At 38.2% G+C, this 16,279-nt stretch overlaps 3 protein-coding genes across 3 annotated transcripts; all 3 read left to right on the forward strand.

The window, feature by feature from the left end:
• The first annotated feature begins 2,643 nt into the window (after positions 1-2,643).
• On the forward strand, positions 2,644-3,693 carry LOC106098586 (olfactory receptor 52E8-like). The gene has a single exon (XM_019367168.2). It carries the CDS (start codon positions 2,644-2,646, stop codon positions 3,604-3,606), a length of 963 nt encoding a protein of 320 aa, XP_019222713.1. The 3' UTR covers positions 3,607-3,693.
• Positions 3,694-6,426: 2,733 nt separating this feature from the next.
• Positions 6,427-7,889, forward strand: LOC102079971 (olfactory receptor 52B2-like). The gene has a single exon (XM_019367214.2). The coding sequence runs from the start codon at positions 6,908-6,910 to the stop codon at positions 7,877-7,879; it is 972 nt and encodes a 323-aa protein (XP_019222759.1). The 5' UTR covers positions 6,427-6,907; the 3' UTR covers positions 7,880-7,889.
• A 6,065-nt stretch (positions 7,890-13,954) lies between these two features.
• On the forward strand, positions 13,955-14,926 carry LOC100690305 (olfactory receptor 1500-like). Its single transcript, XM_005455101.3, has one exon. The coding sequence runs from the start codon at positions 13,955-13,957 to the stop codon at positions 14,924-14,926; it is 972 nt and encodes a 323-aa protein (XP_005455158.2).
• Positions 14,927-16,279: the final 1,353 nt, after the last annotated feature.

The following is a 16,279-nucleotide window of genomic DNA, read 5'->3' on the forward strand; positions in this document are numbered from 1 at the left end:
AAATTGGTAGCTCGGTGTGGTACGCTTCCTGGCGGTCGGCCTAGCGGCTCACGGGCTGACCTCGAGTGGCTGCTCGGTTGCTGTCCTTGTGTTTCGCGGGACAAGCTCAGGCCCCTCTTGTGTCTGCAGATTGTTGCCTCTGCTCCCCAGCTCATCCTTTGTGTCAGGTGAAGCCCTGTATACATGTCCATTTGTCTGTAGTTCATTGGTACTTTTACTCTGGGATTCGGTTGCACTGTCTCCTCGTGGGGTGTCTTACAGAGTCACGCCATACATATGTAACGTAGTGGAGAGATAGTCTCAATATGATAGAGAATGTACGGTTACATTGTAACCTTGGTTCTCTGAGTGAGAGACCACCTTTCTCCTCCTTCAGGCTGCTCTCAGACGTGTTCCGATCAAACTATCACCGGTGTCACATTCAGACAGCTGTTCTATACATAAGCTGAGGGGTGTGGCCGGGCTAGCTGGAGTGACTTGAAGAAATATCCACATGCCACGACTGGGGGAGGGAGGGTCATACCCCGTACATATGGAATATGCAACGGAGTAGAAAGATAGTCTCTCACTCAGAGAACCAAGGTCACAATGTAACCGTACGATCTCTCTCAGTCAGGAATTCATAATTAAACCTCATAAGACACAAAACAAAACAAAAAAAATGGCAAAAAGTTTGTAGTGTTCGTTTATGTTATACAGGGAAAAGAGCTCTGGATCATGCATGTCTCTCCTTATCTAATAGGCTAATTTCTATATTATAGATTAGCAAATGTTATTCTGACTTTATTTTTAATCCCGAAGCACCATAAATTTCAAACAATGACTTTAAACACCTCCACAGACTTTTTCTGCTGTGAATTGTTCGTCTTCTATTACAACTTGCATCACTTTGATTATGGGAAAGTCTTGTGGAAAAAACTTTAAAAGGCTTGTTTGACAGTACATTAAGAATCACCAGAGATAACTGGAGTTGAGAGACAGGGTGCGATGCTACTCTAGAAAAACATCTTATTTTAAAGTTAAACATTATTTCCAAATAGAGCTCTACATTCACTGTGCAAAATTTTAATTGCTTCCTAGTGATCTGATCTTCTCCACTATATTCCATCTTGGATCCTTCGTTTCACAGATAAAGTAACTCTCCATCCTTCGACCAGGCTTGTTACGGTAAACTAGGGGACTCAACTATATACAGTTGTGCAGGTGTGGGGTCTCCAGGGAATCCAAGGGAAGGAAACGGTGAAATCACTCTCACTCCTCTTCTGCCAGCCACTCTCCACTCGCTCACAACTTGAGTATCCACAGGGAATGGGAACAGGTGTGGGATGACTATTCACAAAGAAAAGGCGAATTAGAACAAATGCATAATCCAAGAGAGCTACACAAGCAATCTCAAAGCTGGGGCTACACTGACACTAGTTAAACAAAGATCCAGCAATAAGTAACCTTGCTTCTTCCCCTTAAATAGTGGCAGGCTAACGAGACACAAGTGTGTAGGCCAAAGACAGGAACCCATAATGAGTTCTGCCCAGGCATCAGAGGGAGAGAGTGAGAGGGCGAGGGAGAAAAAACAAGAGAGGGTGCAAAACAATGATAAAACCCAGTTGCTGCTGAATATTCCTCAGGCTGGTCTAGCAGGCTGTGACAAGACTATGTTGCCCTCATTCTCTAAAACAGGCTCCCCTCTGAGAATTGTAATGCCATGTCGCCAGTCATTTTCAACAAACTGTTGAAATGCTACCTATTCACTGATGCATTTGACCTTTGACATTTTTGTTTAAATCGACCTTGGACTTCTTATAATGTGTTATATAAAATGGATGTATTATTATTATTTATTTAATGTGTCTGTCAATATGTCTCGACAGATGTCTTGTTGGTGGCAAGAAATCAGAACACTCAGAGAAAACACACACAGACACAGGCAAAAGTAATAAAGTCTCAGTGTTGGGGAGTAATGGAATACATGTATCGGTGTTACATCTTTAAAATACAAAATATGAGTAACTGTAGAGTAACCGCAGCCAACTAGGAACTTTGAAACCTCGCTGTAAGGCAACCATGCTTACTAACTGCAACTATGAGCTGTCCCTAAAAACGAGACTCGGGTCTGTCTCACTGTGAAATCTACAAGTGTATGATAGCTCTGTTGCACACATTTTGAGTCGTTTGTGTACACTCTTGTTTATTTCAAATTTCTCCAGACTTCAGTTATAGGCACATAATTTCACAATGAGTGCACTCCTAAACCTTCAGGAAACAGCACTTAGGAAATTTTTGACCAAAAACTATTAATTATAAGCTAGCTTGGCTGGAAGAGGGAAGGGTGTGCTGAAGGGTGTCCACTGAGGATACAACAGGTCAGACCTCATAAAAGATGGATGCTGCCTACCACCCAGACACTGTTCTGTGTTTTGAATATTGAGCTGCAATCAGAAGCAAAGGCCATACTCAATGTATTTATACAAGAATATCTAAATAATTACTTCAGGTTTTTCTTCTAAGACAACCTTTTAATACCTGTATTTAATGATTTCTAGAAAATTATTCATGTATAGATGTTATAGTGCATGTTGGTAGTATATTCTCATATCGATATTTCAAAGCTCTAATCAGTGCTTTTGCCTTTGAGGTCTGTAATCTATGTCTTTCAATTTCACCAATGTTACAAGGATGAAAAGCTTCTTCATCCTTGGATTTCCTGGACTTTCACCACAGTATTATGGAACCATATCAACTTTTCTTTTTTTTGTTTACCTAGCCATTGCAGTGGGGAACATTTTCATTTTATCATTTGTTGTCTATGAAAAGTCCCTGCAAAAGCCAACATATCTGGTCTTTTGTCACCTGGCCCTGAACGACTTAACATTTGGCACTGTGACACTGCCAAAACTTATGTCAAAATATTGGTTTGACGATAGTGTTATTTCATTTTATGGCTGTTTTACGCAAATGTTCTTTGTTCATTATTTGGGCTCAGTAACATCTTTCATCTTGCTGGTAATGGCTCTTGATAGATTTGTTGCAATATGTATTCCTCTTCGTTACCCTGTTCTAATTACAAACAATGTCATATCTGTGTTGTGTGGGTTTGCTTGGTTCATACCTCTGCCTTTGATGATAGCTGTGGTACTCCATGCCCTAACTTTGCCTTTCTGTAAATCAAACATCATTGTTCAGTGCTTCTGTGACAACATATCCATAATAAGCCAGGCATGTGGAGACGATGTTAGAATTGTTGTAGTCACTTCACTCTGTTTAGCCATGTTTTGTCTTTTGCTTCCTCTTGCATTCATTTTGTTTTCCTACATTTCTATTATTGTGGTTATTATGAAAATGTCCAGTTCTGCAGGGCGCAAAAGAACCTTATCCACTTGTACTTCACAAATATTCATCACATGTCTTTTTTATCTACCCAGATGTTTTGTTTATGTGACTTATACTGTTGGATTTTCTTTCAGCTTAGATGTCCGCATTGGGTTGATATTGCTGTACAGTCTTTTCCCTGCTGCTGTTAATCCAGTCATATACTGTTTTAAGACTCATGACATTAAACACATAATGATGAAGAAGCTGAAGAAAACTAAAATTGAATTAAAGCTATAGCTTTCACCTTAATATGTAACTCTGAAAAGTGACTTGATAAGCCAAAAGCATGATATATCTTTCCCAGATACTTTTATGAAAGTAACGACGTGATGATTTTCACAATGTAGCCCATTTTCAACATTTTCCCTCCCAAACATGGATTCCAACATTGTTTTTTTTATTTTATGTGTATATTTCATACATATTATGGCAAATTGTACTGAAAAATGTCACTTCTCTTGTAAGGTGTAATGCTTAAAATCTCTAAAAGTATGCCATTTACTCACATTATTAAACATAAGTTGTATGAAATTAATCAAATTATGCTATCATTGAAAATACATACATATTCCTACTTTAGTACATATTAGCAATTAAACATCAGGATGGTTTTTGTTGATGCTATTGCCTTGAACCTGTAACTACAATTACACATTTGCATGTAGGCAACACACATTTTTTAACTTGTCTTTGTTTTGTTTTTCAAGTCAAGCTTTCATTAGTATCCTGTCATCTAATTTTTAAGACATGCAAAATCTAATTTAATTTTTTCTTTCTTTATAAAGATCTAATGATTATAAAATAGTATGTGATGTTATAGACATAGACTCAGAATATTGTTGAAACTGATCAAACTATTGCTGTCTATGTTTATGATGTGTCACTGTGTGTTTAGGCAGACATACAAAGAATTAAATTCAGACATATGTGTAAAGCGTCTCTGTTATGATTTTATATTCTTTAAGTAACATGCTGGACAGGGTTTATCATTTTTAATAATTCATTTTTTAAAAGCACAAAATAAATAAATACATAAATAACAAGACTTTAGGAAAACACATGAGTAGAACAGGTGTACGTTGCCTGTGCTTTCTCGGTTTGTCAGAATCATCTATAAGACTGCCCTCACACCTTTATACATAGCTCAAGGTCTACAAGAAGCTTTGTAACGGTTTCTCGTGAAGCTTTGATGAACAGTAGTATCATGTACTGTGTTCAGGCAGAAATGGTAGATCCAAAAATGCACACTCACGGAGGCAAATGTAAAATCAAAACTCATCTTTTATTATGGGCTCAAAATGTGGTCATAAATATTTTGTACTTGTAAATCAGTTTTGTACTTGTAAATCAGAATTTGTATGTGTAAAAAGAATTTGTGCGTGCGTAAAAAAGATTTGTATGTGTAAAAAGAATTTGTGCGTGCGTAAAAAAGATTTGTATGTGTAAAAAAGATTTGTGTGTGGACTTAGCCAAAAACCCCCCTGCAAGTTACAAGTACGAATTTTGACCCTATTTTTCTTCCTGTCATCTGATTGGTCAATGTCATGTCAATCACAAATATAACAATCCAATCAGAGAACAGATGGGTTTGGCTGTCGGAGGGGCGCTTTTTTGAACTGCAGGTCCTTGAAGGGTAATACAGTTTGAAGCTGGAGGATCTCTATATAAATATCCGATAGCAGCTAGGTCCCCTAACTTTCAGCAGCTGTTGAAAGGATAAAGTTGTGGTATGTCAGTGGTTAGAAATACCATTATTACTTTAGGATTAGTTTAACACAAAGTCAGGGCTGAACCGGGACCATTGCTGTGAGTCACAGTGCGCAGCATAAAGGTCCTTTCACATCGGACGCAGGATGTGCTGCTAATGCTAACTGCTAACTAAAAGCAAAGGATCCAGAATTTGTTGCGCTGGCTGCTGAGCTCTGTGGGTTTTTGCAGCAGCTCTACCTGTACTAGATGCACCTGCTCCTTGTCGTTTCTATCTCTGACTTTATGTCCTCTACAACAGTTTCTGTTTTTTTTGCTAGTTCTTCAAATGTTCAATAAAAACATGTATGCTAATTCATAGCGAAGAAAGCTTTGTAATGAAGACTGTCATTTCCAAAACACTGCCCCCCCCCCGCGGTCCGCAGCGCTGTTGAAAAGGCTGTGGAAGTCCCTGTATAAAGCACGTAGACCTGTGACACAAAAATCACCAAACTCGGACGACCACAGACTGTTTTCCTTCGTGGTGATGAAGGAAAACGCTGGGTTGACATGTAAAAGGGCATTTATTCCCTTCAAGGACCTGCAGTTCAAAAAAGTGCCCCTCCGACAGCCAAACCCATCTGTTCTCTGATTGGATTGTTACATTTGTGATTGACATGACATTGACCAATCAGATGACAGGAAGAAAAATAGGGTCAAAATTCGTACTTGTAACTTGCAGGGTTTTTTTTGGCTAAGTCCACACACAAATCTTTTTTACACATACAAATCTTTTTTACGCACGCACAAATTCTTTTTACACATACAAATCTTTTTTACACACACACAAATCTTTTTTACACATACAAATCTTTTTTACGCACGCACAAATTCTTTTTACACATACAAATCCTGATTTACAAGTACAAAACTGATTTACAAATACAAAATATTTATGACCACATTTTGAGCCCATAGTCTTTATCCTGTCTTCCTTCTCTCACCCCAACCGGTCGCAGCAGATGGCCGCCCCTCCCTGAGCCTGGTTCTGCTGGAGGTTTCATCCTGTTAAAAGGGAGTTTTTCCTTCACACTGTTGCCAAAGTGCTTGCATAGTGCTTCATAGGGGGTCATATGATTGTTGGGTTTTTCTCTGTATCTATTACTGTAGAATCTACTGTACAATATAAAGCGCCTTGAGGCGACTGTTGTTGTGATTTGGTGCTATATAAATAAAATTGAATTGAATTGAATTGAAATAATAAATTTGGTAGTAAGGTGCATGGTGCAACACAATGGAAAAAGATTTGTGTTAATTATTAATAAGTAACACACAGCTAAAATACAAGGATTTCACTTGCCAAACGTTTATGACAAACTCTGGGAAGATCAAGAGCATACTTAACAACACAGCAAGCTATGTAATTTGAAAGATTTTTTCTGTGGTTCGTAGGATTATGTAAACTCTTTCTTTAGTTTTGCACAGTGAAGCTCTGACAGTCTTCAGTACAAATCATTTCATTATACAGTATAAGCAACGAGTCACTTCAAAAGTTTGAATGCACATGGGAGTTGTTTCCTCAGAGCGTTATTCACCCCACACATCATTAGTTCAGACTCTGTTGGAAACATTTACAATATAAAACCATCAACACTGTTTTGGAAAGTGGGTTATGTTCTTGCAGAGTTAGAGCTAAAGAGCTGAGGCGTATTGATGATATGAATAGAGCTAATTAATCATTATTATAACAGAGTATCTAACCTAAACATTTGTATCATTTTTGTCATAGGACTAAAATGTGGTTTGTTTAATTTTACTTTTGGTTTATGATTATTTCTGTGTATATATAATTATGAAATACACCAATATTACAACTATAAAAGAGTTCATTATTATTGGATTTCCTGGACTTCCTCCTGAATATTATGGTCCAGTGTCTGTTCTTCTTCTTCTTGTTTTCCTTGCTATTGTAATTGGAAATGGTTTCACTATAGCTGTTATCATTTTTGAGCGGACTCTGCACAAACCAATATATGTGATCTTTTCTAACCTTGCAATGACAGACATCTGCTTTGGCGTGGTGACTCTTCCAAAAATCATAGCCAGATACTGGTGGAATGACATGATCACTTCTTTTGGAGCTTGTTTTACACAGATGTATTTTGTTCATTCTTTGGGAGCTATTCAGTCTTTAAACTTGCTGATGATGGCTTTGGATCGTTTTGTTGCCATATGGTTTCCTTTTAAATATCCCGTTTTATTTACAAACAAAGCAGTGGCTATTGCTTGCACCATGTGCTGGGTTTTAACATTTATACGTTTGCTGGGAATTGTGCTTCATGCCTTAACTTTGCCTTACTGTGACCAGAATATTATCATGCAATGTTACTGTGATCATATATCAATAACAAGGCTGGGTTGTAGTGATGAGCGGGAATATGTGTACAGTGTTGCACTTGCTAATGCAATGGTCACTCTGCTGTTTCCTTTAACATTGATAATTTTATCCTATTTTTCTGTCATCATAGCTGTTCTGAGGATGTCTCAGACTGAGAGACGTCACAAAGTCCTGTCCACTTGTGCCCCTCAGCTCTTTATTACCTGCCTTTACTATGTGCCAAGATGCTTTGTTTATCTTGCTAATGGTGTGGGATTCAATTTTAATCTTGTTATTCGGATTATTATTACAATGTTGTACAGCCTAATACCTGCTGTTGTGAATCCAATGATTTACTGTTTCAAGACTAAAGAAATAAAAAATGTTTTGATGCAGAGATTCAAAAAAAGAAAAGTGAGCACTGGATTAAAAACTGACTGTAAATAAATTGTTAATATTTTCCTCCACCAGCTTCAACAAAACAAACATGGTTTTTGCATTATTTTATTTTATTTTATTTAGGAATACTAACAACTGATAATGATGCTCATAAGTTATTCATTGCAAATTTATATGTAAGTTGTCAAACTAAATATTACGGTCTTTATTAATATATATCATTTAAAATGTATTTTTATGTCAAATGTTTAGTTTAATAATATTTTTAGAAAGGTTTCTGATACTCAAATTAACTTACAGAATAAAACAGAGAAACATTAATTGCTGACATGTCTTAATGTGATAACTTTATCAAGTCTTCTTGTGATATCAATTGTTTTGCATCTTTTTAAAACTGAATTTTTGTCTTCTCTGCACTTAAACTGCATTAATCCTTATATAAGTGATATGAAAATCGTCCATTTTAAAATGTTTGTCACACTTACATCCTTCATCTCATCAAACACTTTTAAATATTAGACAAAGATAACACAAGTAAACACAAAATTCAGTTTCTAAACCAAGGTGTTTATTATCACCTGAATTCTATTGAGATGGTGTGGCATGACCTCAGTGTTTTATGCATGAAAACCCTCTCTAACCCTCTAGAATTCTGTACAGATGAATAGGCCAAAATTCTTCTACAGTGCTGTAAAAGACTCATAACCAGCTATTGCAAATGTTTGATTGCAGTTGTTGCTGCTAAGGGTGGCCCAACCAGTTATTAGATGTAATCACTTTTTCACACAGGGTCATGTGGTTAAGATTTTTTTTCCTTATTGATAAATACCTTCATTTAGAAACTTCATTTTGTGTTTACTTTTGTTATTTTTGTTTAGTATTTAAATTTAAAATAAAGACTTTTTCACACCATTATAGTTCTTTTGAAGATGGTTTGAAAAATAGGTCTCTTGTTGCCTTAAGTTGCAAACTCAACCTCCTAGGACCTGGCGTCCACATATGTGGACATCACATTTTAGGTTATTTAGACCAAAATACTCAATTTTGCTCTACAAGGGCCTGATATCCACTTACGAGGCCATCATACTGATACTGTTCTATCGAAATTTTAAACGAAATATGTACCTCTCATTTTTCTTAGAAACAAAAATCAGGTAAAAAACGAAAATCTGGTAATTCTTTGTTTTTACATTCATCGGGTCCCAATATGCCCAAATATCAAGGAGAAATTAAAAATGCATGCTGTGAAAGGGTTCGGGTCTTAGGAGATTAAACCAATCAAACGTCATATATTTATAATTCTTGCCTGTGATAACAAAAATTGTCCATACTCATTCTAAACTTTGGCACATTTCATAACATGTTAACTCTATGTGCTTTTAACAGAAGACAAAAACATATAAAACTTTTGTAGTTTTACAAGGCCTGAAGCTATAAAAACTACAAAATGAAACAAAACAAAACAACAACACCTATAAAGTATAAGCCTGTGTGAATAAAAAGATTTTCAGTCTGTTTTTGAATGCATGTAGGGGCCCCTTGTTTCAAGGAGTGGAACTACAATAACTGAAAGCATCATTAGCACACTTTGATCTAATTCTGGAAATAGTTATAAGATGTGCAGCTGATGAACTGAAAAATCTGACTTGGGCAAGTCAAATATATGGGGTGAACTATTCGTCCGTCCATCCATCCATCCATCTTCTTCCACTTATCCTTGACCAGTGTGCGGGGGCAGGAGCCTAAGCAGACAAGTCCAGACCACTTCATCCAGCTTGTCAGGGGGGAACACCAGGGCGTTCCCAGGGCAGCTGAGCGATATAATCTCTCCAGCGTGTCCTGGGTCTGCCCCAGGGCCTCCCCCCGGTGGGACATGCCCAGAACACCTCACCCAGGAGGTGCCCAGGAGGCATCCTTGTCAAATGCTGAACTGCCTCAACTGGCTCCTGTCAATGTGGAGGAGCAGCAGCTCCACTCTGAGCCACTCCCAAATGACTGAACTCCTCACCCTATCTCTAAGGGAGAGGCCAGCCACCCTCAGAAGGAACCTAATTTCTGGCGCTTGTATCAACGGTCCCGTTCCTTCTGTCACTACCCACAGCTTGTAACCATGGGTGAGGGTAGAGGCGTGGATCGACCAGTAAATTGAGAGCTTCGATTTTTACACTCAACTCTCTCTTCATGACAACGGACCGGTACATCATCTGCATCACTGCATCAGTGCAGCTGCAGCACCAGTCCGCCTTTTGATCTCCTGTTCCTTTCTCCCAGCACATCTAAACAAGACCCCAAGATACATAAAATCCTCCACTTGGGGCAGGAACCTGCCCCTGACCCAGAGTGGGCACTTCAAGCTTTTCCGGCTGAGGACCATGGCCTCAGATTTGCAGGTGCTGATTCTCATTCCCACTGTTTCACACTTGGCTGTGAACCATTTCAGTGCAAGCTGGAGGCCATCACCTGATGGAGCTAACAGAACCACATCATCTGCGAAAAGCAGAGATCAGATTCTGATACCACCCAAGTGGAATCCTGAAGCCACTCGGCTATGCCTAGAAATTCTGTCCATAAAAATTCTGAACAGAATCGATGACAAAGAGCAACCCTGGCAGACTCTAACACCCACTGGAAATGAGTATGACTTATTACTGGCTATGTAGAACAAGCTCTTGCTACAGTTGTATAAGGATTGAATGGCCCAAAAATGAGAAATGTCTCAGAGTGACGCTGAAAAACTAGTTCATGCATTTATTACTTCCAGGCTGGACTACTGTAATTCATTATTAGCAGGAAGTCCTAAAAACTCCCTGAAAAGCCTTCAATTAATCCAAACTGCTGCAGCAAGAGTACTGACAGGGTCTGGAAAGACAGAACACATTTCTCCTGTATTGGCTTCCCTTCATTGGCTTCCTGTTAAATCCAGAATTGAATTCAAAATCCTGCTCCTCACATACAAGGTCTTAAATAATCAGGCCCCATCTTATCTTAATGACCTTGTAGTACCATATGACTCTATTAGAGCACTTCACTCTTGCACTGCAGGCCTACTTGTTGTTCCTAGAGTATTTAAAAGTAGAATGGGAGGGAGAGCCTTCAGTTTTTCCTCTTCTGTGGAACCAGCTTCCAGTTTGGATTCGGGAGACAGACACTATCTCTACTTTTAAGATTAGGCTTAAAACTTTCCTTTTTGCTAAAGCATATAGTTAGGGCTGGACCAGGCGACCCTGAATCCTCCCTTAGTTGTGCTGCAATAGACGTAGGCTGCCGGAGATTCCCATGATGCATTGAGTTTTTCCTTTCCAGTCACCTTTCTCACTCACTATGTGTTAATAGACCTCTCTGCATTGAATCATACCTGTTATTAATCACTGTCTCTCTTCCACAGCATGTCTTTATCCTGTCTTCCTTCTCTCACCCCAACCGGTCGCAGCAGATGGCCGCCCCTCCCTGAGCCTGGTTCTGCTGGAGGTTTCATCCTGTTAAAAGGGAGTTTTTCCTTCACACTGTTGCCAAAGTGCTTGCATAGTGCTTCATAGGGGGTCATATGATTGTTGGGTTTTTCTCTGTATCTATTACTGTAGAATCTACTGTACAATATAAAGTGCCTTGAGGCGACTGTTGTTGTGATTTGGCGCTATATAAATAAAATTGAATTGAATTGAAATAATAAATTTGGTAGTAAGGTGCATGGTGCAACACAATGGAAAAAGATTTGTGTTAATTATTAATAAGCAGTGTTGGGTAAGTTACTTTAAATTAGTAACTTAGTTACATTACTAGTTACTTCCATCAAAAGTAACTCAGTTACTTCAAGTTACTCGTTACTTTAAAAGTAACTAGTTACTAGGGAAAGTAACTTTGGTTTTACTCAGACTTCTCTTGTTAATATGTTGCTTCCGTAACTGGATACCCAGCCAGACTGCCAGTCTTCTAGCTTGCTTACTTGCCACAAGTGCACTGTGCCACCTACCAATAGAAAGGAAAAAATAATGTGCATACTTCCACGAGAGAAATCCCACGCCTGGACCATCGTCGACTGCCGCGATGATTCTAGCCTACGTCACAGCGTCATGTGCGCTTTTTACATCCAACACAAAAACTGCAGTCGTGGTGCTTTTGATTGTACTCAGAACTCAGAAATTCTGCCTTCTGAATAGGAAGATGTAGGTAACACCAGACTGCAGATGAGCTGCATCCAGGGCTGGACTGGGACAAAAAAATCGACCCGGGCATTTTGACTAGAGACCGGCCCGCCATTATAGGAAAAATCATAAAGCCTTTGAATGAAAACAAACACTGTTGTGACAGTGATGTACACTGTCTTGATGGTATATATGTATCAATCTATCAATTGTTTGTTGTAAGACTCAGATAATTATTTATTAAAAGCTAGACATTTTAAATGAGAATAAGAATGAAAAGTATTTCTTTGTGCCCCCCTTTCCCTGTTAACGCCCTACCTGGCCCCCTGGCATCACTTTGCTAGATCCGCCCCTGCACAGTTACCAGCTGTCAGCTACATAGAAAAGGATCCTGGTGTTATTTGTCTCTCAGAAACCGTTGATAACTTCCCTTCAACTCATTCATGTCACCTAAAAGGTAAACCTGTTTCGCCATCACCTGTTCAGCTCTGATGATTCAGTAAGGACATCTCCTGGTTTCATCTTCATGTTTCCCACTCACCAGATAACCAAACCGACATCATACCAGCAGCTTTTACAGCTGTGGCTCCAGCAAACATCAGCTGATACTAGAAATTAATATTAAATAAATTCTAACAACAGCTGATCAAGATTAAACGTGCTGCTGTTGTTTAACGCGACATCCGCTGGTTTCCTCTTTCTGGCGCAAAGTGGGCGATAAACAAACGAGAGAAAAGCCGATCAGCTGATCATTGATCAGTTTCATGATTGAAGTAGAAACAGGAGAGAGAGGGGATAGAATGAGAGAAGAAGAGGCAGCTGACAGCGTAAACACAGAATAACTCCAGCTTTGTGTCTTTTTCATTGTAGCTGAAGTCCGGGACAAACTGTGTTCCTTCTCAGCTCAATACGAAACGCATAATGTTTTCTCTGAATACGAGACGATTCCGTTTTTTAGGGCACGGTTGGCAACACTAATAATTAACCATATGAACAAAATAAAGTTCAACATCAGTAACATAGCACCCACACAGCTGTATAGAAACTCCGTCATGCTAGCTAGTACGCAGTACGAAAATGTCAGCATAACGAAAATAAACTCCACCTAAACTTGGTTTATATCTGACCCAGATAGACTGCAGGTCATAACTTCTTACCTGAAGTTCAGTTCACCTGACACTCGGACCGGCGGCCGCTTCGGGTCTCTCCTCCTGCCTCCCCTTTCTCTCATCCACCTGCTGGCCTCCACCACTTGCTAATGTTACTGAATCTGTGGAAGCTCCGCGATAGCCACCACACGAAGTAACGAATAACGAGCCTATCTAAATCCCAGTAACGAGTAACGCGTTCCTGATTTTGGCATAATAACTAGTTACCGTGCTCGTTACCACAATAATAACGTAGTTACTGTAACGCGTTACTTAATAACGCGTTAGTCCCAACACTGTTAATAAGTAACACACAGCTAAAATACAAGGATTTCACTTGCCAAACGTTTATGACAAACTCTGGGAAGATCAAGAGCATACTTAACAACACAGCAAGCTATGTAATTTGAAAAAAAATTTTCTGTGGTTCGTAGGATTATGTAAACTCTTTCTTTAGTTTTGCACAGTGAAGCTCTGACAGTCTTCAGTGCAAATCATTTCATTATACAGTATAAGCAACGAGTCACTTCAAAAGTTTGAATGCACATGGGAGTTGTTTCCTCTGAGCGTTATTCACCCCACACATCATTAGTTCAGATTCTGTTGGAAACATTTACAATATAAACCCATCAAGACTGTTTTGGAAAGTGGGTTATGTTCTTGCAGAGTTAGAGCTAAAGAGCTGAGGCTATTGATGATATGAATAGAGCTAATTAATCATTATTATAACAGAGTATCTAATCCAAACATTTCTTTCATTTTTGTCATAGGACTAAAATGTTGTTTATTTAATTTTATTTTTGGTTTATGATTATTTCTGTGTATATATAATTATGAAATACACCAATATTACCACTATAAAAGAGTTCATTATTATTGGATTTCCTGGACTTCCTCCTGAATATTATGGTCCAGTGTCTGTTCTTCTTCTTCTTGTTTTCCTTGCTATTGTAATTGGAAATGGTTTCACTATAGCTGTTATCATTTTTGAGCGGACTCTGCACAAACCAATATATGTGATCTTTTCTAACCTTGCAATGACAGACATCTGCTTTGGCGTGGTGACGCTTCCAAAAATCATAGCCAGATACTGGTGGAATGACATGATCACTTCTTTTGGAGCTTGTTTTACACAGATGTATTTTGTTCATTCTTTGGGAGCTATTCAGTCTTTAAACTTGCTGATGATGGCTTTGGATCGTTTTGTTGCCATATGGTTTCCTTTTAAATATCCCGTTTTATTTACAAACAAAGCAGTGGCTATTGCTTGCACCATGTGCTGGGTTTTAACATTTATACGTTTGCTGGGAATTGTGCTTCATGCCTTAACTTTGCCTTACTGTGACCAGAATATTATCATGCAATGTTACTGTGATCATATATCAATAACAAGGCTGGGATGTGGTGATGGACTGGCATATGTGAACAGTGTTGCACTTGCTAATGCAATGGTCACTCTCCTGGTTCCTTTAACATTCATAATTTTATCCTATTTTTCTGTCATCATAGCTGTTCTGAGGATGTCTCAGACTGAGAGACGTCACAAAGTCCTGTCCACTTGTGCCCCTCAGCTCTTTATTACCTGCCTTTACTATGTGCCAAGATGCTTTGTTTATCTTGCTAACGTTTTAGGATTTAATTTCAGTCTTGTTATTCGGATTATTATTACAATGTTGTACAGCCTCATACCTGCTGCTGTTAATCCAATGATTTACTGTTTCAAGACTAAAGAAATTAAAAATGTTTTGATGCGGAGATTCAAAAAAAGAAAAGTGAGCACTGGATTAAAAACTGACTGTAAATAAATTGTTAATATTTTACATTTCCAGCATCAGAAAAGCCAACATGCATTTGGCCATACAAAACTGCAGTTTCTTTTACTGTATGTTATTTTATTTTGTAAGATTAGAAAAAAAGATTTAGGAAAAAATGAAAAGATTAAACTCTCATAAGTTGGCTATAATTTACATAAATATAAATTATTAAATTTTAAGGTTTGCATTTTTATTTTTCTTATTTATTCATATGGACCACAAAATTGTATCATATTGTTTTAAAATTGTATATATAGCTTTGTTGTGGTGTAAATCTACGGTGCACACACACACACACACACACACACATATATATCTATATATATATATATATAGATAGATAGATAGATAGATATGTGGTTGTGTGTGTAATTCAACTTGAAAAGAGAAAGGTTTATATTTACCCTGCATGTAAAAGATATTTATGTGCTAAATAGACAATCTTTACAAAATCCACACAGTATATCACCGAAGAAGTCTTATAATCAGGCTGTTAACTTGGCTTTCTGTAAGAAATAACAAGAGTATTTGGTTCTGAAACAACTGATACTACATCACATGACCACTAGGGGTCACTTTACAATAAGTTTTAAAACTAATTGGCTCAGTATGTTTGATGGAGTGAAGACTGAGTTACACCTTTTATTTTTATTTTATTTTTTATTTTTTAATTTTCATTTCACAGGAGGGGATGACAGGGCATGTAGAAGGTGGGGAAATATAGTTTTCCAAATTTAGTGAATTCTTCAGCTGCCTTTGAAGGATGTTTTTGAAAATAAGTATATTTATTCATTTTAAATTTTAATTTTTACATCACATGTAATTTCAAATTTTACTCTCAATGAGAATAAATTTCCCAATGAAAAAATACCCAGTGTTGCATTTTTTAAAAACCTGTCTTGCCTAGCAGTTGTAACAAGCAGAATATCTGTTATTATTCATAGTTTTATCTGATTAGATATTATGCTGGAACAGACAGGAGGTGGTGGTCAGATTGGCAAAAGGTAGGAGAAAGCGGAGGAATAGAAAAAGAAAAGGGAAGAAAGAAAGAGAGAAAAAATGGGGGTAAGGGGAGGGGGAAGCAAAGGATGAACACACATGCTGGGTCTCCAGTTCCTGCATTTGTAACAAAGCACATTCAGACTACACAACAACAAATACACAATTTTGCTCCCCCAAGCAGCCAGAGGTTGACAAGGAAGAAGAGACCCTGGCTATCCACGGCCCCCAAGAGAGCTAAAGATCTAAGTCCACATCCTGATGACAGCCGTGCATCCACCCCAGCCTAGGGAAGAGGTAGGCCCCGGATTGAACTCTCGCAGCCAAGGGCAGGAGTGCCAGGGG

The sequence above is a fragment of the Oreochromis niloticus genome, linkage group LG14, assembly GCF_001858045.2.
Source record: "Oreochromis niloticus isolate F11D_XX linkage group LG14, O_niloticus_UMD_NMBU, whole genome shotgun sequence".
Classification (NCBI taxonomy): Eukaryota; Metazoa; Chordata; class Actinopteri; order Cichliformes; family Cichlidae; genus Oreochromis; species Oreochromis niloticus.